Source organism: Poeciliopsis prolifica, unplaced genomic scaffold, assembly GCF_027474105.1.
Source record: "Poeciliopsis prolifica strain line A6 unplaced genomic scaffold, Auburn_PproV2 SCAFFOLD010, whole genome shotgun sequence".
NCBI lineage: Eukaryota > Metazoa > Chordata > Actinopteri > Cyprinodontiformes > Poeciliidae > Poeciliopsis > Poeciliopsis prolifica.
In genome coordinates, this window is record NW_026562385.1 from 4,553,334 (window position 1) to 4,573,632 (window position 20,299).

The 20,299-nt window shown below is 39.6% G+C and overlaps 3 protein-coding genes across 3 annotated transcripts; 1 reads left to right on the forward strand and 2 right to left on the reverse strand.

Moving 5' to 3' along the window:
- Positions 1-664: 664 nt before the first annotated feature.
- LOC129363740 (methionine-R-sulfoxide reductase B1-A-like) lies at positions 665-3,275 on the reverse strand. Its single transcript, XM_055036015.1, has 4 exons — positions 3,144-3,275; positions 1,473-1,615; positions 1,245-1,359; positions 665-1,106 (listed from the first exon to the last, which is right to left on the reverse strand). The coding sequence occupies exons 1-4, from the start codon at positions 3,196-3,198 to the stop codon at positions 1,087-1,089; spliced, it is 333 nt and encodes a 110-aa protein (XP_054891990.1). The 5' UTR covers positions 3,199-3,275; the 3' UTR covers positions 665-1,086.
- A 530-nt stretch (positions 3,276-3,805) lies between these two features.
- LOC129363715 (testis-expressed protein 2-like) lies at positions 3,806-15,367 on the forward strand. Its single transcript, XM_055035973.1, has 12 exons — positions 3,806-4,445; positions 7,930-9,201; positions 9,818-10,018; positions 10,376-10,655; positions 10,764-10,945; positions 11,335-11,535; positions 12,086-12,185; positions 13,834-13,966; positions 14,078-14,215; positions 14,321-14,530; positions 14,648-14,768; positions 14,863-15,367. The coding sequence occupies exons 2-12, from the start codon at positions 8,002-8,004 to the stop codon at positions 15,007-15,009; spliced, it is 2,913 nt and encodes a 970-aa protein (XP_054891948.1). The 5' UTR covers positions 3,806-4,445; positions 7,930-8,001; the 3' UTR covers positions 15,010-15,367.
- Positions 15,368-15,486: 119 nt separating this feature from the next.
- Positions 15,487-19,318, reverse strand: LOC129363728 (60S ribosomal protein L3-like). Its single transcript, XM_055035996.1, has 10 exons — positions 19,180-19,318; positions 18,613-18,805; positions 17,447-17,615; positions 17,215-17,350; positions 16,615-16,801; positions 16,367-16,527; positions 16,176-16,277; positions 15,969-16,064; positions 15,724-15,843; positions 15,487-15,604 (listed from the first exon to the last, which is right to left on the reverse strand). Exons 1-10 carry the CDS (start codon positions 19,180-19,182, stop codon positions 15,545-15,547), a joined length of 1,227 nt encoding a protein of 408 aa, XP_054891971.1. The 5' UTR covers positions 19,183-19,318; the 3' UTR covers positions 15,487-15,544.
- Positions 19,319-20,299: the final 981 nt, after the last annotated feature.

Sequence of the window (20,299 nt, forward strand, 5' to 3'; positions counted from 1 at the left end):
GCTGTCCTCTGCTGCACAATAACCTTTGACCACATTCAGAGCATACATACACTTAAAAACACTTACAGACATGAGGAAATTCCTAAAATTGTACTAACATATTTGGTTCTCAATCATTTTCTTTCCATTATGCTTGAAAAGCAACAGATTTTCTTTTCAGCCAATTTGCTCATTTTCAGAGGAAAGTTTTAAAAGTTTAAAAGAGAATCTATCGTATGATGGAAGATTAAAAGTAAGTGTTTCTCCAGAACAAAGACTGGACTGAGACTAAGATGTAATGTCACATTGATATCCCAATGAAAAGCCGTTTTTGCCTGAAATAAAAGAACCAGAACATCTTGGAAGTCTCAGGGATTTCAACAAGCAGCTCTTACACTCACCTGGCTGGAAGTTATTGCTATAAACTTCTCCCACAGAAAAAGCCATTCAGATGTCAATTGCCTAAATCTTACATTAGTTATGCTTTAGTTTGGAGATGAACATTTGGGGAAACTAACCCAGCTTAAACTGGAAGCAGCTGGTGTGTCCAGGTCAAGTATCAACAGCTCTGGCTGTCTTGTGTAATGCCTGATCTTAATGTCACTACTTCCATCTAGTGGCATCATTTTGCATTTAAAGCAATGGCAGTTTTTCCACAGGCAGATATCATACTAAACACAACAAATTTGATTAAATACATTTATTTGACTTTTAGTTTAAACACTGTGCACAATTTGCATAAAAAGCTCTTCTGATTTGATAAACTGATAAACTAATTACATAAAAGTCACATGTTTCTCAACAGTAGATTCATCTCTAAAAATAATTTGTCCCATTTCTTTCAGAGAGACAGATAAAAAGCACAGAGTTGATATAAACAGTCAGTTTGCATATTGGTGTGATCAATCTTGTAGCTCAATGAGTGATAATTGCACAATCAAAGGGTTTCCATGGCCTCTCTGTCCTTGCTCTCCAGTGAGGTCAAAGTTCATCAGAGTCCTGGGGCTCCCTGAGAGGACTTTGTCCCAGAACACTTCATTCACTGTCCGCACCTGCAGCAGCACAGAGAGACTTCTGTTCCTTCAGTCTCCTGAATCACAATTCACCTTACAGTCCATCGACCTTGTCTGAGGATGGGGACAAAAACGAGACATTCAGCCACTTACTCAAATTAGAAAGATGTTTGGCAATGTATTTCTACACAAAGGTTGCCTGCTTTTGTTGTAAGATGTTGCTAATGGGACAAAGTCTAAACTAGATTTGACCTTTAGGGACGAACTTCAGTGAGCTGCTGAAGATTCAGAAGCGAGAAACACCCTTGGCTGGACCGTCATTCACAAATTCATGTCCCAGTCCGTTTCCGCACTTCCCACACTTCACCTGGGAAAGCATTACACCAATTAGTCAAAACAACATGTAAATATTGTCTTTTTTATAAGTACAAATGATTGATTTTGCAGTATTCTGCTAATAATCTCAAAGCTTGAAGATGCCTTATAAGCTCCGGGCCGCTCCTTAAATTTTGATACACTGTCTTTATGAATGGTCTCCGTGAAGGCCGGCCAGGGGGACGAGTGCTCGTACTTGGAGCGACTGGAGAACAGCGGATGGTCACATAGAGAGCAAACGTAAATCCCTGAGAGAAAAAGAAGAAGGGATCTTAGAAAAGTTGTGGTTTCAATCCATTACAAATGTATTCACACACCAAGAGCTTCTTTTAACACAGGTTTCATGTCATTTATGGTACTCTATGTGACAGACACACACAAAATGATGCAGACGGGAATATCTAATCATGCACAAAACTGACAAGAACAAAGCTGTTGAAACAAAAAAGTTACAAGAAGTTTGTTGTTTAAAATAGAACCTGTGACACCTGAGCGGACTATTCAAACTATAAAAAGTAGTTTTGGCTGCATGATGCTGTGGGGACCAAATGCTATAATGGGAAAAAACAGAGTAGAAAATGAATTCCTTGGATCAAGTAATTCCAACTTTTACTTATTCACAAATAACACACATTTTGTACAAAGCATGCTTTAAAGGGTTATTTTACTCTCCATGGATCAGGAATGCTGGACAAAAGATTTTTTTAATAGAGAAATTCAAACATAGTTCTCCCTTCCTTCATCTGTTTTAAATGTAAGAAATGCTTTTAAAAGAGTCTTGATCAATTATTTCATCATATAAAGCGTTGTAATTACTTATGACTCAATAAACTATGACACTAATGCAATCTTTAATGTCTGCAACTGTTTTTGTAATAAATTTGTTTTGTTTATGTTGTGGATCCCAGGAAGAGGAGCCTTTGTCACAGTAATGGCTAATGGGGATCCAAATAAACAAACGAACAAGCAAAAAATGTGTATTTAGAAGAATGGCCAATTCAGGGCCTGATCTAAATCCAACTGAAAGCCATTAATTGTATTATTTAGAAAAGCATAAGGCTTTTAGTATCTCACACCTGAACATGTGAGTTCTGTTCATATGTTATTGGTTTTGTGAAGGATTTAGAGCGCTATTGTTTGTATATTTTCTTATCTTGCTTGCACTCATACTGCTTACATTGATATCTAATAGCTAAGGCCGGTTTGGTCACATATAGTCATGAAAATATATAAGTAACAGAAAATAAGGGTGTCGTTTTGTAAGTAGATAAAGACAGAGTCCTGTCAGAATCATAATAAATGAGGAACAAAAGACCTTACTATAGAAAGTCTTCAGAAAATAATACACAAGTGGATTAGATTACACGAGATTTAAACTTTATTGTGATTATATGTTTTTTATTGTTATTTTCTCTTTTTTTCAACCAGGTAAAACCTCATTGAGATCCAAACATTCTCTAACTCGTAGTAATAACTATCTTGTTTTGTAAGAGTTGCGTAAGGGTTTTGTTATAGAGTTGCCAAAAGACGGATTACAAAACTTTAACAGCGAAAACAGGAAGTGTCTACAGCTGGATTAATGCTTTTCTGCGAGCATAATACTAACTCACCACCACGTTTCGGTCCAAAAGGCGCATTTAAATGTTATTTATTGGACACACTTTAAAAGTTACGCAGCGTGTGACGCAAGCAATAAACGTAATGGAGAGACAAACAGCTTCCGTTGGCCAGGAAGCGTAAAAACGTCGTCAGAAGTAACTGCAGAGAAGAAGATACCTGGTTTGAAGTGGTCTTTAAAGACCTCTCCGCCGAAAAAAGAGCAAAACGACATTGCTGTCGGTGAACTTAATCCCTCGCTCTGCTCCGCACCGAGGCAAAACGTAACGAGATTGCGCCACTTCCGGTCACTTCCGGCTCGGTTCGAATTTCAAAGTAAAACGTTGACGAAAAGTTTTGCCCGCACGCGGATTCTATTAGATGGCTTGTTTATTGTCGACTCAGAATACAGTTATCATGAATGGCTTTTCCTGGACATATTCACTGTCAAAGTAAATCACTCTGCAGTGTGTGAATAATTGTTTGTCATTACAGGATTTGTTATTTTTTTTTGGCTTTTTTTTGTATTAAAAACTATGCACATCATAAAGCATAGACAAAACTGATACTTGTTTAATTACAATTTTCAATCTGAAACAAGCTTCTCAGTTGAAGAAAATTAACTTTACGCATAAATTTGCCCGCGGTGTGAATAATTGTATGCAATCAAAGATCAGACACGTTTACTAAAATATTACTAACTATACAATTTTTTTTTAATTTACACATAATCAGCATTAGGTGTCAATAGAAAAGCGTCACCTCCTTGCGGCCACGAGGCTGAAGTGCACTTGAAACGAATCCTAAAATAATAACCATGAACACCACTTTTGTGCAGTCTTGTTTAGATATTAAGCTTGAGGTTCGTGGCGCAGCCTGGTGGGCATTTAAAGGCAGCTTAATACAGGAGAATGTCTGAGAATGTCGTAGTGTTAGCAGCGATTTTGCGCGACCTGGACAGAATTTTCCGGGGAGCGCACTTACATAAGTCTGCTCTGCGTACAGGACTGCGGTGTTGGACTTAAATTCGCTCCGTGTTTTGACGCTGCTGAGGCAGCAGAGAGGAGGAGGAGGAGAGGAGGAGAAGTAGCCGCCGCCGCCGCTCGCATCTAATCTGGATTAAAGAGTCCTCCCTGCGGTCAGGAGTCCCTGTAATGCTTTTATGATGAACCGAACTGACCTGGCGCTTCATGCAGTCAGCAGCGACGCTTAAACAGCGGCCGGTTGAATTATTTGAATTAAGTTTGAGTGAATGTTCGAGACGAGGAGGGGGACCTCTAGAGCACTAAAGTTGCTCGAGTAATTGCTGATGCATAGATGGATGGAGACCGACGCGTAGCAGCAGCAGCAGCAACACACACTGCGCTCTGCAGCAGCAGGCGGACTGAACGCTGCAGACCCACGCTTCATGCACTCTTCTGCATTTAACGATGAGAGAGCGTCGAATAAACAACGCCATCTTCTTAAGCATGTCACAATCAGGTGAGTAGGTCCTTCTGCTGTTTATTGCGGAGTGCAAATAATCTGACATTTGCATTGCAGATGGCGGTTTTTCTAAAACTAGTAGAACTGTTTAAATGTGGAGTCAGAAAACATCTCTGATCATGTATTTGTCTTCAAATAAGACTCTTTCTTAATGAAAGGTGTCATACAGTACTAAACGGTTCTCTGTAAGCCAATTAAGGTTGTATATAATTATCAAAATGTCTGTGGCAGACATGAGAGGTAGATTCCACTCTGATAACATTGGGATAAATGTTCTGCCTATTTTTAGTCTGCAATCACTGTGTCATCCCAGAGGCATGTCCTCTCATTTCTCATTTCTGCTATGCAAAAACTAATCTTTCGTTTTATTTTATTTATTGCATTTTATCCCATTGCAACTCCTAATCCAGGATAGACAGAGTGACACGCACATAAATTCACAATGCTGATTTTAGGGTCAGGTCAGTTTGGGATTTTCAGATGGTTTCATCAAGATTTCAGCTTATTCGACTCTGCTTGTGTTTAAAAATAAGAAGTGAATTAGGCAGATTGGGGGGTGTGGGAAAAAATGTGGCTTGTGTTGTTGTGCCACCGATAACAGTAGATCGGTTCAGTTTATGACTCACTAAAATTCATTATCAGATATCCAGATGCTGATTCTGACCAATTATTCATACCTTCAACACCTAGTTGACGGTATGAATGAGTGTGTGTGTGGGGGGGGTTAGGGGAGGGGTGCGCGCGTGGGTGCCCGCGGGTGTGTAGGTAAACATCTTGCACACATTTCCTTAGTATTTGGTGTCATTGCTTTTTTAAATGTATGCCTTGAGTCAAACGTATCTTTTCTCCTCGAGCTTCAGAATAGTTTTCTGTTATATTTCCTATTTTCTCAGGTTTGCTTGTCAAACCTGCTCATGCTCACTGTCAGGTCTGCCTGTAAATTTTCCATAAACTTGAGATCAGGCCTGTGCGATGGATGGCCACTTCAAAACATGGTCTTTGTTAACCTTAATGCACTGTGCAGCTAAGTGTGGCTAAGTGTGGCTAAATGTGCCGTATTCTTAGAGTCATTGTCTATTTGGAAACACCATCTGCATCCAAGCTTTATTTCTTGGCTAATGTCTTGAGTTGTTTTTTCTGTATTTTTTTCCATATTTGTTTCCGTATTTGTTTTTAGAGTGCACATGTTCCTCCTGCAGAAAAACATCTACAAAACATGATTCTGCCCCTCCTGTACATCACAGTTGGGATGGTGTCCTCAGTCCTTGAAACTTTCTATTTTTCCTCATAGTCATTGTGACCAAACGCTTGAATTGTGGTTTCATCATGCAAGATGAAATATCTTCTTTGTCCCATGAACACATTTCCTTTCAATCCATACCAGTGGTGTTTAAACTTTATGTATTTATTTTTGTATATAATAACTTGGCACTTACAAATATCTGGAAATTGAACAAAAAAAAATATCCAGAATTGTAGAAGTCTTACAAAATTCACCCATGGCTGTGTCTCTGGTTAACGCAAACATTGAGAATTAGCCTGAAACTGAAACTCAGAAGTATTTTTCCCAAATTATTTAAAGTCATAATAATTTTACTGTTTGTAAACCAGTGAATATAAAGAATTTGCTTTTATTCTAGCATTTAGCAATCAGAAATAATTTTGCTAATCCTAACGGAATCTATCTAAAACAGTAAATGCTTAGTCAGATTTAATTTGACACAATGACAAAGAAATGTTATGTGTAGTTTGACACAGTGGATTTAATTATAGGAATCTGACTGCAGATAAGAGTGGTGTGTTGGCTCTTGACACTTTTCTTTTTTATGTTGCCTCTATTTTGGGTCATGGGTCTCTTCCACAGTGAGCTGAATAGTCTGGGAACTGCTCTCTGAAACAAATAAAATAATGTCTTCAATAATTTAATTTTTAAAAAATGCTTTACTATTGATGTTCAGGTGGGAGTGTTTTTCTTTCTCCTCTTATTTGAGCTGAAAATAATTCAGAGTCCTTCCTGGGATGATGCCAGGCCTCTGCTGACTCCACTCAGCAGCAAAGATATTTAAGGTTTTTGCTCCTTATGTCAGCAGGAACTTTTTCCAACTTGACTCCTCAGTCAAAACTGATTAGCCTGATGCAGGGTCATCTGCAGCAGCAGCAGTTTAACCATATGCAGAGCAGCACTTCTGGTTAATTAGTTTGAAAATGAAAAAGCCCAGCAGGTTTGTGTTCAAACTGATGTCCTGATGATGCAATAGTAAGCTAAACAAGTTGTTAATGAATTCCTACTATGATGCATTGGAGCAATAATTATTTTTGTTGTTTTTTTTGTTTTGTTTTGTTTTTGTTTTTTGTTTTGTTGCAAAACTAGTAAATGTGGTGAATTATCTAAACTCTTTACACTTTGATAAAAAAAAATGCACAAATGCAATATTTGAATACACATGAGAAAAATTATCTTTACACCATGAAAATTTGTTGATAGAACAAATAAATGAAATTGCTTGTAAAATAAAACTTGATTTAATAACATAATTTTTGGTCAATCTTTTATTGAAAGCTCTTAAGTGCACACATATTGAAGTTCACAGTGAATCCACTTTTAGCCTGGATCTAATGTCATACTCTGTCCAGTCTCCCTGACATAATGCAAGGCTGTGGTTGTTCAATGTAAACAAACTTTTAAAAGGCTTGCTATAGATCAGTATGCTCTCAAGGGCTTGGTCTAATTGCTGTGCTTTCAAAGCTTTAATGGGCCATCGTTTCTAAATGCCAGGGGATTTTTGTTCTTTATGTTTGCAACAAAGTGAAGATTTGGCTCAGCTTTCATGTAAGTGGTAATTTTTCATTGGCTCTGTAAATACAAATTCATCTCACCATATTGAAATATGATCAAAAGGTTTCTTTTCTTTCTAGTATTTGAATTTAAAAGTGGAAATTCACATAAAATCACTAATAGTAGAGTAACATATTTCAAATAATGTCTTCTTGTTCATTTGAAAAAACATTCTCGTGATGGTGATCTGAGACATAGTGTGAGAGTGGGGCCCCCTACTGACCTTGAGGCTTTTAGCAATGGTATATTTTGCTTATGTCTCAGTTTGGGGGTTATCAATCCATTTATAGATTTTGTTTCACCTGAACATGACTTTTCGAGTTTAAAAAATCTGTGGTGAGGTTCCAAAATGACCAATAGACTAATGTTATTACAAAAAACAAAAAAGCTCTGAGAGAAACACTTTGGGGAACTCAAGAGTTCTCACAAGGGCCTCTACTGATCTGGAGGCATTAATAGGTGGCTTACATCTCTGGTTCCCTGAATGCCTGCAGACTGGTAGTTTAAAATGAAGGAAAGCTACAGAGAGGATTGGAAACAAGGGCAGTGCAATTAAAAGGGAAAGTAAAGTGTAAAGTGGATGTCTTGCTGCTGATACATTAGCCATGGTTTAACATATTGTCCCTTTTCCACTCCATTTGCAAGGTACGTCTGGATAAACTGCAGCTCGACCAACAGTTTCACATTCATGACATTAGCTCTTGGTTTATATTCATCATGGAGGAGAGCAAGCTTATTTTCAGCCTGGACCACCTTGATGAAGGTCCCTCTGTTGTCTTTTCCAAAGACAAACCACAAACCCTGGATTGCCAGCAGGACCTCAGTTTAAGGATGAATCTAGACCTGAACCAAAGCCACCGCCCCCACCCTCTCTACCTGCCGCACTCTCCTTCATCTCCAGGCTCTTTAACCGATTTAACATCAGCATCAGCAGACCTCCTCTTCTCGACTGGCTTGGTCAAATCCTCCTCCACAGACCTGAAGCCAAAGGAAAGCAGCACCCTGAGAGGTAAGCCCCTCCTCAGCCTCGTCAAGTCCCTCAGTACAGAAATCTCCCGCCGGGGTGAGCCTGATACCAATCTGTCAAAGTCGGATTCCAAGCTCCATCTGCATCCCTGGAAGCAAGTAACTCATCCAAAGATGACAGAATGTGGGCCTGTGTCAGGGGTGTTGAGCGAAAATGAGGACTGGTTATCCCCCCTGTCTGCCGGCAGCATGTCTCCTACTGAACCCCGGGGCAGTTCCCTGATTGCTGAACTGGAAGACACCAGGAGGAGGTTTTCAGAGGCCATGCAGGATCCATTAAGCATGCTGAGTAAGATCATGGGGGATGAGTGCTCTGGAAGCCCCAAGCAAGGCAGAACGGCTGCTACAGGAGACTCATCAGCCGCCCAGGGAAGCTGTGAAAGAGACGAGTGCAGTGACGATTTAGACCTCAGGTGTAGAAAGAGAACGGACAGTGAGAACAGAGCTCTGTGTGACACTCCACTCAAAAGACTCCAAAAAGATCAATTGATGCAGTCTTCAGTTTTCCAAAAACACAACATACAAAGCCGAGACAAGCATCTGGAAATCTGCAGCTATGGGGATGTGATGGAGCTTCAGACAAGATCCACAGGGAAATATCCCAAAACAAACTTCCAGGCTCAAGTCTCTTTTTCGGGAACATCATTGCCTTTTTACTGGCTCATCCCCATAGGTCTACTGGCTTACGGAGTCTTTGTTCTCCCTCTACCACCATACTTCGCCGGTCTGTCCATGGGGATTGCATGTGGGTTTATATTGGGCTTAGTGGTGGTCTTCGTGTTTGCCCCTCGACGTGTCCGCAGCAGAAACAAACAGGGGTCTCAAGGCAAGTCCACTCCCATGAACGTGGATCTGCTGGATGGAAAGTCCATGGACACAGAAATTATTGAGGTAATTTCTGAGAAACACTTTGATTATATGTTACTACTTGTTTTCTGGAATTAGTAATGTTTTGATATTTATATATACAAATTAGACTCATTAAAAATCAAACTCCAGTGGTGCTGGAGTTTTTTTTCCATTTTTATAATTAAAGTTTAGAAATTATTAGAAATTATTCCTTTGCTTGGATCTCCCCAGGAGTTTTCTCTTTGTCGCATTACTCATTTGACTACATGAAAACAAGTCAGCAGCTGTATTATGAGCTTTGCATGAGGGAAGGTCTGCACAGCAGCAGATATTTGAGATGCTGTAAAGCATAAGCAGCCCATCATAGATTATTTTTGAGGCTATTTGTGTCTAACAAACTGCCTGCAGGCTCTGCAAGTTCAGCATCTCGGAGAAGGTCACAATGAACGCAGAGTTATAGAGATATAGTGACATTTCAGATACATTTGCTGGGGAGTGAGATGGATGCATTCTGCTGGGTCTCATGTTTCCCCTCCTGCTGAGCTGTACTGTTACATTTTGCTCTGTCACTGAGACATTATCACCAACTCACAGGTTATTTACTGCTTGCATTGCTATTTATGATTTTAGATTTGGAGGTGTATCTTTTTACTTTCAGGGCTGGATGAATGAGGCGCGCAGCTATGATCCTGACACTTTCCACCCCTCCATAATGCACTCGGTTTATGTGACGCTGGACGGCAGCAGGCTTCACTTGGCAAACCCCAGTGCCAACATCCCCCGGTGGGCAGCTTTTGATGAACCACTCCAGGAAGCCGTGTTTTTGCACAGCCATACTTACCAGCTGGCTAACAGCAAGGTGAATGTTTGATCAAACAAATCTAACCTGTTTACCTCAGAAGAACAGAGCACAGATCTTCATGGGGTGAAAAAGGAGAAAGCAGAAGTGACCTCTGAACTGAACTTTTCACACTGACCTGTCTGCACCCACTTTGTCACCTAACACTGAGGTGACAGGTCCACAGGACCAAGTGATGATGCACTGAACAAACTTGACCTCTCTGCACTTAGAAAGCTTGCAAAGCGTTTCAGCTTAATGACAGGATGAACATTTTGCATGCCATCCCTGACATGCACATTGACGGTTTAGAAGAATGAAAATAAAATGAAAATGATTGCTATTTGTCAGAGGCTGATGCAAACGTGTTCCTCCCAGGTGTCTCTGGTGCCTCCTGGTTTAGCTCGTAAGAGGGTTTGGAACAAGAAGTACCCCATCTGCATCACTCTGGCTGAGGGGGAGCTGGAGGTAAAGAGTCTATTGGAAGGGCAGGAAGAGGGTGAAACAGCAGAGAAACCCAGCATCCCTAGCCATCGGTCTCCTGCCACTCTGTATCTATTTGGCCGCACAGGAAGAGAGAAAGAGGAATGGTTTCAGCACCTTCTGTCTGCTTCGAAGGCTGCACCCCAAAGTGAATCGAACCCAGAGGAGAACACAGGTAATAAGAATGTAGCTACCTGGAGAGCAACTTATCTTATTTTGATAAGGGTTTATGTATAAGATCAGGGTTTTATCTACCAGCTGTCGTCTTCTATCTGTCATACAGAAGCACAGACTGGCGGAGAGGCTGTAAAGGAAGCCCCAGAGGAGTTTGCCGACTTGTCGATGAAAACAAAAACGCTGCTGGAGTACAGCACCTACATGATGCAGCTGATTGGCTCAGACAGAAATAGTTCTGCTCTCAGCCCCAGCTGCAGCGACAAAGGAAGCCCCTCAGCTGGCAAAAAGGTCCAGAAGCTACATTTGTCCTTAGCTTTAGCTCCACTATGACACACATAGTGCCTTGCATAAAATCCTGAGAATTTTCAAAGTTGCTAACTTTCTTTTGGGAATTTATGGAAATCCATAATTTATGGGTATTTATTGGAATAAAAACAAATAAATCTGGAATTTGAAATATCAAAGTTTGGCCTTTTAAATATGGTTTGAAAAAATACTATATATTTTAGCATTAAATTGACAAGCAGGTTTTTTGCAAATTTGCTTTAGTAAAACAATGTTAAAATGTGAAATTCTGTTGCAAGACACTGTAGTGGGAACCACTGATTAAATAAAGTGCCAGATCAAGCAGCTTATTTTGTCAGCCAATATAATGACTTTCTTTATATTCTCCACAGATTTCCACTGAAGATTGTGTTTCTGGGGGTGAAGCTGGAGAGGACAGCGGGGCAGTCGTTGAGTTGGTTGGATGCTCCACAGACAGCCAGCCTGCATGGATAAATTCTCTGGTGGGGAGGATTTTCTGGGACTTTCTCCGAGAAAAATACTGGGCTGATCAAGTGGCTCACAAAATCCAGAAGAAACTCAGTAAGATCAAGGTGAAGCTGACTAACTTGGTATTCCTGACAGTTGTTTATTTTATTTTATTAATTTATTTTTTTAATATTTGACCCTTTAACGAGTCAATGCACATCAAGTGTTCAAGGACTTCCTGTTGATCCCGACTACATTAAAGCAAAAATGAGATGCTCCTCTATTTTTATTAATATTTTTATCACATTGGCAGCGGGCAGGTTAAAGGTTTAACAATGATAAATTGCATGTCTTCCATAATGGAAGACATGCAATAAATTATTTATTTACATGAGAGCGAAAGTGTTTGCTGACAATGCACTCTTCTGGGTTCCCAAGGCAGGTGGGATACTACAGAAGACAAATGATGACACTGCATCACTCTTTACTCATTTTCTCTTCTTTTTGCCTCACACCATCTCTTTTAGTCTCATACATGCACACTCATTCATCCACGCTACAGCTAACCCTTCCTGCTTGTTGGTTTGAGAGGTGGATATCTACCTCTGTGATGTTTTTCTCTTTGATATCAATACTCCATACTTACAGATGAAATTCTCCTTCTGTTTTATACAGTTGCCTTACTTCATGAATGAGTTGACCCTAGCTGATCTGGACATGGGAAGCTGCCTTCCTCAGGTCTTAACCACATCAACACCTACACTGGATCGCAGAGGTACAGCATGCTGTATGCCAGTCTATATTGATTCCTGGCATTCCTGCCATGCACCTTTTTGATTGTTGGAAACTTTCAACATTTCTATCAATCCTGGTTCATTGTGTTACCACTGAGTATCTATGTACATTAGGTAAATTCAGTTCTCAGATCAGTAGGGCTGTTAAGCACTGTTGTCATATTAAATGTAAAAAAAAAAATTGTGAAAGAGCCCTGCAACTTCCAAAAGCCATCAATAGGCAGACAGTATTTAGATTTAGCCTTTTATGCAGTTTCAGTCAGATAGACAAAAGAAAAACTCAACAGGGGTTCACAGCAACTAAAATCAGACTACGCATTACATGTGATTTATTTTAAAAACTAGATTTGCATTATATCATGCAAAACACGACAATGTAGTTTTATTGCTAAATGTGACTATAACGATATTGGTGGAAATTAAGTAATATTTTCATAACTCTACTTTTTTTTCCCCCATCATCCCAGGTCAAACACTTCTCTCCTTGGTCTCTCTGATTTAGGTCACCAGGATCTCTATTAGTTTTGTGTCAAAAAGGACATTGAAAATCCATCCAAGACACAGCACTGCCTATTCAGTAACTGATACATCACCTGCGGGATGTTTTTATTAGTGCCTCTGAGCAAAGCCAAAACACTTTGTTAATGAAGACTGAAAGTACTAAACAGACAGAAAAAAATAAACATGGAATCAGCTTGTTTGTTAGACTGATTAATCCAAACTTGGAAAACTTGACAAACAACAATGTGGTAGACCATTGTTGCAGAAAGAGATAAACTGTAAATAAAGATGAGGATAGAGTCAGATTATACAGATAAGTAAGTTAGAAAGAAGGAACATCCATGACATAGTGATCTAGAAACCCTAGAAAGGCAACTAAGGACATCTTCAATGTTAATTTGACATCATATATAATTCTGTCCTCTTCCAACAGTCCCAGTGTACGTATGTAAGTTCAAATTGTCCCTAGGAGTTGGTGCATCAGTGCATCATTATTCATCCCAAGTGCCTTTTTGCTGCCTGTGATGGATTAGCGACCTGACCATGTTGTACTCCGGCTCTCTCTGAAAGAAGAATTCAAAATATCTTAGTACCATTAATGGCACCTGTACCCCAAAATAGAAAAAATCTATTTCGGAAATAGATTTAGTATTGATTTCTTGAAACAACGCCACAAATATTTAAATTAAATTAAATAATATTTAAATATTTATTTAAATAAAAATAATCAAGCTTAACATGAACATTCTAATTACTCTTAAAAATAATCCTAATCTGTTCATAGTTATGTCACAAAGAGTACTACTCCCTTATCATTTTTATTTCTTTCTATCTAGCAAGCAAAATAAGTGCACTCAAATGGTTCAGGTCATAATCTTGTTTGTTGTGTAACAAATAGGATCACACCCTCTCATTGTCTCACTTAGTGAAGTGATTAGCAATCCTCTTAATTGAGCATTTCCATCCATGACATGTCAAAGCTAGGCTCTACTTATCCAGCATCACTCCGGCCAGATTAGCTTTTGGCTCATGCTCCAAGACAACCTCATGGCTTAGATCAAAGTCCATTAAGAGCACTGTTTGTCTGTATACCCGCTACTTAACTTCCTCCTCCCGTTTCACCTCCAGGTTTGTGGCTGGACCTGGAATTAGTGTACACGGGCTGCCTCCAGATGACCCTGGAGACTAAGATGAACTTGTGTAAGTTAGGCAAAGAGGGAGAGGCCGAAGCTCACAACATTCCTGAGAACCTGCAAATGGGGTGAGCCCCCTAGGGATCTTTACATGAAATATGCTGGGGTTTAATGAAGAAAAAAGTTCAGAGCTCGAAGTTCACAGCAACCCATTCCACTGTGGTTTTTTTTTTTTTTAGGTCTAAGCCGAGGCTGTGTATACTAGCAGATAGCGATGAAGAGTCCTCCAGTGCTGGGTCTTCTGACGAAGAGGAAATACCCCCATTTGATCCACAGAGTTCATTGGGTGATAAGAACACTCCTGCAGTGGCTGATGGGTGAATTTTTGCCACAAACATAATCAAATCACAAAAGAACAGCATATCAGCTATGCAAAACTATTGATTTAATTGCCAACTTAGCAGTTTTTTTTTTCTTTGCAGGCACACTGGTGGTAGTACAGGCAGGAAAATCCTGAGATTTGTGGATAAAATAGCAAAATCCAAGTACTTCCAAAAGGCCACTGAAAATGAGTACATCAAGAAGAAAATAGCCGAGGTTTCCAACATGCCCCTAATGCTCAGTGTCGAGGTCCTGGAGCTTTCTGGAACATTAACCATCAACATTCCTCCTCCTCCAACTGATAGGATCTGGTACATACCTTTACCCTCCTGATCTTAATTTCTTTTTGAGATTTTCATTCTTACAGAAAACTGCATATATATTTTCATCTTTCGCCAATGTTCGAGCTAACATTTGTTTGGTTTCAGGTATAGTTTTCGAGTGCCTCCCAGGTTAGACCTCCATGTGCGCCCCATGCTTGGGGAGAGGGAGGTCACCTTCACTCATGTGACAGAGTGGATCGAGAAAAAACTCCAGTGCGAGTTCCAGGTCAGTCTGTCAATTCACCATCTGCGTCACCTTCGTATGATTTAATAATCCCTGTATTGATTGGTAAATGTGTTTACTCTCTGTATCTGAACAGAAAATATTTGTCATGCCCAACATGGATGATTTATATCTGCCCCTGATGACATCCGGCCTGGAAAACCCACCTGCATCCCCCCATTCCTCTATGATTTCAACTTCCCACCAGTCTTCCATGGAGTCTCAGGAATACATGTCAGAGTAGCACCACCTTGTGGCTGCAGAGCATATTATGTGATGTTGAAGAAAACTAGATGTTGTGCATCTGTTATGATGGAGCTTTGAAAGTGCAGCAGGTTGATGGTCATCCTAAATAACCTCGTAATTAGTGAAGGAAAAGTGCTTCCTGCTGAACTCAAACTGTGATCTTGGGACCACCAGTATTGTGGGGACCAGGATAAGCGCCCCCTTCAGGGAGTTCACTCAGTTGCATTTTAAGTAACAAATGTCTTTTTTTTTAAGTAGTGCAAAATTGATCAACAGAAACTGCACAACACAAAAAGACATTCATCATTCCATCCATTCACCCTGCATGATATTATGTTCTTTTTCAAATTAAAAGTTATTTAAAATTTCAAAATGTGTAATTTTTTTCATGTTTTATTTGCAGACCTTGTACATAATAGAAAAACATACATCTATTCCTGGTAATATTTTAAGAAAGACAAACTAAAAAATCATGTTGTGAATAAGTAAAATATATTTATTGTTCTGCAAGTATATTATCAGAAGCCATTCTTTCAGGCCTCCTCTAACAGAGGTTGTGGCATTGTCTTTAGAGGATCTTTTTTCAGTGGCCCCTATGAACAGAGGAGATGTTAAATGTTCAAAAAAATCTTGCCATCCTTAAATTGCAAATTCATATGATAAACTGGCTTCTTGCTTTGTACTTATTGAAATTATGCTTTAATACGCTCACCATAAAAGCTCTCTTCTCTTGGGCCGTTTGGAAGCGCCCATGGCCGAATTTGGAAGTGGTGTCGATGAATTTGAGCTCAATGATCTCCTTGGCCCTGCGTGACGTGAGCGTGAGCAACGACTGCAGGAAGACACACATACTTAGTTGAATTTCAACTTTTAAGTTCAGTGTATAAGTATTTCAAATCAGAAAGGTTTAACATCATACCTGAATGATATGTTGTATGTAAAACTAAGTCTCCCTACCTTTCTGAGTGTGAGGACACGTTTTTTAGCACCAACAACGCAGCCTTTCACCATGACAAAATCATTATTTACTTCACCGTAGCGAGGAAAGCCCCCCTATAGAGAGAAAATACAGAAAACTGAGCTGACTCTTGAATTGATTTTAAAGATTTTTGCTCATCTCAATATGAGTGTTATCACAAGCAGTGACTTGAGTCCATATAGTACCATTGGAGTGACGGTTTTCTGGCTGAGGTCGTAGCTGGTGGAGGCACTGTTTCGCACCACCTTTCCATCCTGGATGTGAACGCCTCTGCCAATACGAAATATCTGAGGACACATTAGGAAACTTCTGAGGTGAAATTTATTATCATATTGAACTAGTCATTTATTTATAGTTTTGAGAAAATCAGGTTAACCTTCTTGTTGATCTCAGTCCGGTGCTGATAGCCTTTCTGACCGGCCCGAGCTATGGTGAAGGCCACACGTGCAGGATGCCAGGCACCAATGCAGGCCACCTTTCTCAGCCCCTTGTGGGTCTTTCTGGGAAGCTTCTTTGTGTGCCAGCGACTTGTAACTCCTTAATGTAGGAAGCACAGATCCAATCTATCTTGTTGTGTATTATGGACAGTCCTGTCACTGCAACAAGCTTTAGCATAGATCCTACCTTTGAAGCCATGACCTTTGGTGACTCCAATGACATCAATCATCTCATCCTGGTAAAACACTGCAGAAATGGGCACAGCTTTCTCCAAGTGCTCTTTGGCCCAGTCCACTTTATCTACAACTCTGCCTCCATTCAGCTGCACCTCCATGATGTGAGCCTTCTTCTGCTTTATGGGCAGCAGTCGCATCTAGAGACACGACAAAAGAACGGCAAGTAAATCAAGCTCTGAAGTCTCAGGCAATTGTGTTGCCTTTAAGTGGGAATGAAAGACATAATAAACAGCAATAATTAGAATTATTAGAAGTCATATTTAAAAACATGTCATGTTGTTATCAGCTCTATACAGAAAAAAAGGCTCCATAAAGCATTTTTAAGATCTGACAACTTTTCCAAGCTTCAAATAATCTGCATTGGCTGCCAAGATTCACCCTGAAAAAATATTTTTAAACTGATATTTGAAACTAGATTCCTCAGTTCTCCTCCTCAGACTCAGTGTCGTGGCCTGAGCCAACATGCTAAGGATTTACAAGCTGTTCTGTCTGTTGCCTGCTTCTTTTGAAGAGGTGTCATTACACAGTGGCGCAGGTGAATTAAGCCCACCTGAGAGTGAACAATAACCCTGATGACTGAACAGTACTTCTTCATCATATTAATATCCTTCTCCAGCTGTTTCTTTCCAGTCTCATCCTGCCACTTCTTGCTGTACTTGGTGAAAGCCTTCTTCTTGCTCTTTGCCCTAAAACACAGAAGGCCTCAGTAAAAATGGACGGCTTCTCAGCTAGTCTCTCAATTTAATATTGGTGCTAAAAAATAAACCACTCATTGTACGCACCAGTTTTTATAAAATCTGCGTCTGCACTCATCACTGAGATGCTCGGCAAAGATGGTTTTCAGAGTACGCAAGCCCCGGACCGTATGAATATAACCCACAATTCCCACAACAATGACTGGAGGGGTCTCAATGATGGTAACAGCCTCAACTTCTTCCCGCTTTGATATCTCTGTAATACAGACAGAAAGGGAAAATATTTTTATCGTACATACAGTCGAATGTTGAAATCAGCAGCATAAATCTTATAATATTGGCTTTTTTATGTTAATTTAATTTATTAATTGAGACATTTTAGCAGTTAATTTTTTTTTTCCAATTTACCAGTAAAGATGCTGCCACTCTTATGCTTGACAGTACAGTACCGTATTATTAGGTTAAAACTTTGATTCCCCCAAATGTATTCTTGTCAATGTGGACAAATATCTCCACCTTTATCAATAACAGCGGTCTTCCAGTGCTGCCACTTTCATTACAACCTTGAGGATCTAATTTACTTTTTTTTTTAAGAGTGAAAGTTTGAGTTAGATAGTTTGAATTTTGGACATAAAGTGTACCAAAAGAACTACTATCCCAAATGGATAAAAACTGTATTTGGATTTTTTTTTTAAGCTCAGAACCCAATAATTGTAATGAGACTTTACTCAAATGCGAACTCTGAGCCAGTAAACCAACAAATTTAAATGAACTACAAACTCTGCCAAGATGACTTGTCAAATTCACATCAAGATTTATGCCAGAAACATGTCATCAAAATGCAACTTCTCAGGGAACAAACAACAACAAATATTAATTCTGATGTATTTACAGTTAAAACCAAAACCAAAACCCCTAAGAGATTTAAATTTAAATTTTTTTTTACTCAACCAAGACATTTCTGAACGTAAACGTGGCAGCCATCTCTCAGATGATATTCAGCTTTTTGCATATTTCCACTGGTATTCTGACAATTTATGTGAGGAAATCTTTGAGGTTGGAAGAAATTAAATAAATCTATCAATAGAAGACGGAAATTAATTAGAAAGCCACATAAAAAAAACTGGAATATTTACTGGGAATAGAAAAGAGATGGTAATTATTGGCATTCAAATAACAGAACAGCACATACTATCTACATTTTTTGTGTGTAGAAGCTGAACAACCTCACTGTTTTTCTAATATGTGCATACTCAGGCCAGGGCGGTGCACCTCCCTCAGAGTGTGGGTCATGCCAGCTTTATATCCCAGGAAGGCAGTGAGGTGGACGGGGTGGCTGGGGTCGTCTTTGGGCCACGTGCGGACCCTGCCCCTGTGCTTCTTGCTGCGCCTGCGGGGCAGGAACCCCATGTGCCCGTGGCGTGGGGCGTGGAACTTGCGATGAGACTGAAAAACACCATAAACAGCGCTGAACAGAAGCAGATGAACGCCATTCAATTGACATGGGTGAGATTTGCACTGAAACATTAAAACAACCTTTTCCAGTAACAGTTTGTGAACTAATCCACAAACATTCTTCACATTCTGATATTTTTGCATAAAAGAAGAGCTACCTGGGTAGTAAAAGTAATTTTGTAAGGACTTTTTTTTTTAGCTGTAGAAGTCCCACATGTGTCCAAATAAAAACATTGTCCTCTTTTAAATCCATCATTCAAAAAAAAAAAACACATGCTTTCATGTCAAGCACAGAATGGGATACAGCCATGAAAAATTGACAAAAATATAACCCAAAGTGAGCAAAACAGTGACCCAATACTGACCATGACTTTGCAACCATCCAGGGAAGGAGAGCAGAAAAAAGGAACTCGGACTGCTGCAAGTGTCACACATAAGATGATACACAGTCTAAGCACTCTAACTTGGTGTTTGGCCCTGTCCAAGAGGCATATTCTCTTTCAAACAAGGGGATCTTTGCCAAGCCCTGACAGGAGAAGACAGCTACAGCGAAAAGGGTGAAGTGAAAGGTCTGAGGTGGGTTGGGAGGCCCAGTCGACAGCAAACGTACAACCAATAAAGGAGAGAGGGAGGACAAGGGCTTCACTGTCAAGAAACTAAGGTTTCATTAGACTTTATTTATCCCAGCCAACAAATTAAATATTTTACCTTACCCTGATGAGTCTTTACTTTTTGCTCTAATATGAGATGGACTTTGTTTGTTGCTACAACTACCTGCTGTTAGAATGTCGACAATTTGTTGGGGCTCTGAGTGTACTTATTCGTATGATCATGCTACCAGCTAAAGATAGACCTACTAGAAGATGCAATGTGATACTAATATCTGAGTCATCTGAGAGAAGACTTGAATCAGATATGATCAAATAGTTTAATTGCTTCCCTGTAAACACAACTCGCTCCTAAAGTTTCCTTTGAAAACAAACCTATGGCAATCATCAGTCCTCAGGGAAAAGTCTCTTGTGTCCTACCATCACAAATGTGAAACAACTGTTTGTTAAACCAAGGTGATATTTTGAAGAATTAAGGATATGCAGAAAAGTACCTCAAGCACAGTGAAGGATGTACTATGCGGTGGGCCTGTTTCCAAAAAAACCATAGGATCCTTGTTTAAAATCATTTAAGCATGAATCTTTTGAAATCTATGCATTTTTAATTATGCCCTGTTAGACTCTATCAGAAAACTGAAAAGGAGTCATCAGAGGATCTTTCAACAGAATAACCTGAAGGTAATAGTCTGTACAGTAAGAGAGGACATGAGATGCTTAGATACCACATTTTCTGTGGTAGTATTTAGAGAAAATTAAGCCAAATGGTTGACACACAAGAGTAACACCAAGTAGGGCACTGGGGATTTTTCAAAAGAGTGAATACATTGATTTAAATTAAATGTTGAATTTTGTACTTTTTGATGTACGAATATGTATA

Coding starts and splice junctions, on each gene's coding strand:
- LOC129363715 (XM_055035973.1), top strand. CDS start 8,002: ATGGAGGAGAGCAAGCTTATTTTCAGCCTGGACCACCTTGATGAAGGT. Junction 10,656..10,763: donor GAACCCAGAGGAGAACACAG/GTAATAAGAATG, acceptor TCTGTCATACAG/AAGCACAGACTGGCGGAGAG. Junction 11,536..12,085: donor AGAAACTCAGTAAGATCAAG/GTGAAGCTGACT, acceptor TGTTTTATACAG/TTGCCTTACTTCATGAATGA.
- LOC129363728 (XM_055035996.1), bottom strand. Junction 16,278..16,366: donor GGACTGAGATCAACAAGAAG/GTTAACCTGATT, acceptor ATGTGTCCTCAG/ATATTTCGTATTGGCAGAGG. Junction 16,065..16,175: donor AGAAAACCGTCACTCCAATG/GTACTATATGGA, acceptor TTCTCTCTATAG/GGGGGCTTTCCTCGCTACGG.